We start from the raw sequence: 3,751 nt of genomic DNA, 5'->3' as shown, positions 1-3,751 counted from the left end.
AGCATGGATGTCATCCCCAAAGTCCGACATTTTCTCTGGCGAATTTGCACAGGTACCCTCCCTACTCGTGACTACCTCAATTACAAACACATGACTGAGGTAACGGACTGCCCGTGGTGTGCTGGTTGTCCTGAAACCGTCTGCCACGCTCTCTTTGATTGCCCAACTGTTCGTAATTTATGGGTGGAATGTGATTGTGTAGAGATGTCCTTTTGGCCTGCTGGTATGACCTTTCTAGACTTAATTGGCACATGGTCCAAGCTAGACAACAAGAAGAAATGTAGGGGAGCCTTTCTCTTGTGGAACATATGGTTCAGAAGAAACGAAATGGTGTTTAATGCGAAGGAATTATATCACCCCACAATTGTTGATCGTGTCTCGCGTCTAGCTACTGATTGTTTGTCTTACTCAGAAAATTTATGGAGGGATTAGAAAACACCCCTGCAGTAGCTCAAAGACGTGGAGAGCTCCACCAGATGGGTCAGTCAAGCTCAATTGCGACGCCTCATTAGCTGAAGATGGGTGGATTGGAACGGGTGTGGTTGCCAGGAATCAAGAGGGTGAGGTTCTATTCGCTGCCTCTCGCAGGTACAGGGCTCACTGGCCCCGAGGGGAAGGCCGTGCTGCTCGCATTAAGGCTAGCCAAACGCTTCAACCTGTCGCATATCATCATCGAGACCGACTGTGAAGTCCTCATCAAACGTCTGTGCAAAGGCTCTATATATTTCTCTGATCTTGATTCTCTCTTGGATGATATACTTTTCTTTAGTTCTTCTCTTTCTTCTGTTAATTGGAGTCATGTAAAGCGAAGTGGCAATGTAGTTGCTCATAATCTTGCTCGCTTAATTCCTTTTGGTAGTGAACAAATTTGGGAGAACCAAAGCCCTTGTGAGGTTGCTCCTTATGTACTCATGGACAAGCTTTCATTATCAATATAAGACTCCGATTACTTGTTCTCAAAAAAAAAAAAAAAGTTAGATACTTTTATATATGTAGGCATAATTATAGAAGTATGTACAAAGTTATTACAAGAGATAGATGATGCATAGCTTGCCCCAGAACATCCTAGATTCCAGTTCTATGGCCTATAACAACAATGAATTGGTGATGCTAATTAGCTAGGCAGTGGCCTAGTGTTTGTGTTAAATGCATCACAATTAAGAATGTAAATTATCAGTCAAATACTCGTGAACAACTGATCAATAAAAGCTCTGGTAGGCGAAAGCCGATCTACCACTTGAATTTTGTGTTCATTTATTTGCCATTGCTATTGGAGTGATTATGTTGAGATGTTTGGGAACCGATCAAGAAAGCCTTCAAGTGCTTGTAGAACTCCTTAGGCCTCTCGACGTTGAAACCGTGCCCGGCTTTCTTTAGAACCACTAGCTGAGCATTGTCTCCCAGATGGCTGCATATTGAGAAACCATACTTAACCAAGATTCTAAGAAGATCATATACTATTCCTCTGTTAAAAAACAGAGCAAAATAGCAAATGATTAAGCTAAACAATTTGGTTTTGATTTATACATACCTTTTCAACCTATAAGCAAATTCCACTGGAAATACTTGATCCTGATCTCCCCAGATTATCAATGTAGGCTGCACCCCAAGAATATTCAACCGTTTTACATATTTTCATATTCATGTCAAATTATCCACACGAACTAATCCAATAACAAGAAAAGAAAAAATAACTCTATCGAAAATCAGCTGTCACACAGGTAGTGTAACGTGAAATAATAATGTGACAACTAAATCTGGACATAAAGAATACAAAAGTAGTTTAGTAAACCTGAGTGATTTTAGGAATTTCGGAGATCTTTCGGTCTTTTGGAATAGCCCGGATTAATTCCCTTTTCTCTTGACAATGTTCTGTACACATGGCCTGCCACGAAAATGCCCTTGTCACTTTAGATAAAGTTCAAAATAACCAGAAATTTCCAGAATATATCTCCAACATAATTAGTCAAACTCAAGCTAACAACATTAGAAACTAACTACCACCTTTGTATATTCTATTTAGCAAACGTTTATCTATTGTCTTCTCCAATGTGGAACATTAACCATTAGTTTTCGTATGTAGGATTACATAATTACTAAATATAAAATTTGTTAACAAGATTAGTTTCAATGTATAAACCTAACAGGTTCTAATTATAGAAGAGTGGATCAGCTAAATTTGTAAATCATGTGAATGTAATTTCAACAACATTTTTAGTCCAAGTTGAAATCTTGACCTCAAAATTTACATTTCACTATTGTTAGATCTACTATGTCATATCATGTGTCTACCATTTACCAAACCTTCAACCTAGCTTCATGTATGTGCTTACAGTGTGAATCAACCACAATCAGTCAATCACAAAGTATAAATCACTAAAACATTGTTGAACCCCCCAAAAAACATGTAATTATTAATTTAAATTTAGTACTATACACCCGGTAAGATTACCCATAATTGCCCTTCTACTGATCAAAACTTTAGGTACACCCGAGTGCACAGATGTAGAAAGATCAACCACATTAAGTGTTTTGGCATATTCATTAAGGAATATAACCAAGAACCTAATCTACTCTAGATCATACAAGAAAAAACAAATCAATATTGATCATATAAAAAAATAAAATAAAAAGGGTTGGTCCAAATAAATTAAACTTACATGAATAAAATCATTGAGAAAGCAATTAGGAACAATCTTAGGAGGCTTAATCATAGTAAAACTCATAAGCTCCTTCAACTTCTCAGGAGTCTGAGGCAACAAAATATCAGCAGCATCTTCCAAATCCTTAACCTTAAACTTCCCTTCAACTAAATCTTTTTCTTCCATACAAACAGCAGCACAACATATCACAACTCTTTCAACAACCTCTTTAAACTGAGCAGCCATGCTATATGCCACGAACCCGCCGTAGCTTAAACCCACCAAGCTCAACCTCCCTTTCACAGAATGAGCCTCCATGAGCCTCATCAAGCATTGAGCTTGAAAGGAGTCGGCTCGTTCGGGCCGGCTCGTGTATGACTCTCCGAAGAAGAGGAGGTCAGGTACGTAGACGTTGAAGTGGGGGGTCATGTGGCCTACTAAGTCACCCCACTGCCACATTGCATTGGCTCCGAATCCATGGATGAGGAGTAAGTTGGGTTTGGACTCTTGGTGGGCTTTGGGGGCCCAACAGTGGATTACGGTGCCGTCGCCGAGGTCCGTGGTGGTGGGCCGTAGGCCCGAGTTGTTGAAGGTGTAGCGGTAGCACCGGTCTCTTAGATAGGTGAAGCTAAAACAACGGGTCATTTTGTTAGGTGTTTAGTTTGGGAGAAGATCATAATAAGGTGGGAAATAACTTAACAAAGTAAGGGGAATGGTCAGGAAAAATAAAGGATGTTTTTGTAGCTTTTGTTTTAGGAAAGATAATGGCAAAGTTGAAAGTTATAAAAAGATTAGATTTTTATTTTGTTGTTATTGAAATGACATAAAGGCTTGAGAATTGAAATTTGAGAACGTTTAAAGGTTTACTTTTAAGTTGTTATGAGTAATAATGTATGGAATAATATTTTTTTTTTTATAGAAAAGATGAGCCAGCAATATATTAAAAATTAAGGTCCAACAAAGTTGTAATACTTGGGATGTTGGGAGAAAAAGTTCATACAAATTAATTTGGAGCTATCGTTTGTCTTTCATTTAGATACTAAGAGTTTGTTTACTTCAGCTTAATTTCAGTTTAGTTCATATTAGCTCCTAATTTCCTTCTCTCAAAA

At 38.2% G+C, this 3,751-nt stretch overlaps 1 protein-coding gene across 1 annotated transcript; it reads right to left on the bottom strand.

Moving 5' to 3' along the window:
• Positions 1-964: 964 nt before the first annotated feature.
• On the bottom strand, positions 965-3,392 carry LOC145639259 (uncharacterized). Its single transcript, XM_081690448.1, has 4 exons — positions 2,661-3,392; positions 1,793-1,885; positions 1,532-1,599; positions 965-1,408 (listed from the first exon to the last, which is right to left on the bottom strand). The coding sequence occupies exons 1-4, from the start codon at positions 3,285-3,287 to the stop codon at positions 1,255-1,257; spliced, it is 942 nt and encodes a 313-aa protein (XP_081546574.1). The 5' UTR covers positions 3,288-3,392; the 3' UTR covers positions 965-1,254.
• Positions 3,393-3,751: the final 359 nt, after the last annotated feature.

This window comes from Chenopodium album, chromosome 7 (assembly GCF_948465745.1).
Source record: "Chenopodium album chromosome 7, dcCheAlbu1.1, whole genome shotgun sequence".
NCBI classification, from domain to species: domain Eukaryota; kingdom Viridiplantae; phylum Streptophyta; class Magnoliopsida; order Caryophyllales; family Amaranthaceae; genus Chenopodium; species Chenopodium album.
Note: the sequence above shows the minus strand (reverse complement) of the source record. Positions and strands in the feature narration are given on the sequence as shown.

Coding starts and splice junctions, on each gene's coding strand:
- LOC145639259 (XM_081690448.1), bottom strand. CDS start 3,287: ATGACCCGTTGTTTTAGCTTCACCTATCTAAGAGACCGGTGCTACCGC. Junction 1,886..2,660: donor TTCTCAATGATTTTATTCAT/GTAAGTTTAATT, acceptor TTTTCGTGGCAG/GCCATGTGTACAGAACATTG. Junction 1,409..1,531: donor TTTGCTTATAGGTTGAAAAG/GTATGTATAAAT, acceptor CTCAATATGCAG/CCATCTGGGAGACAATGCTC.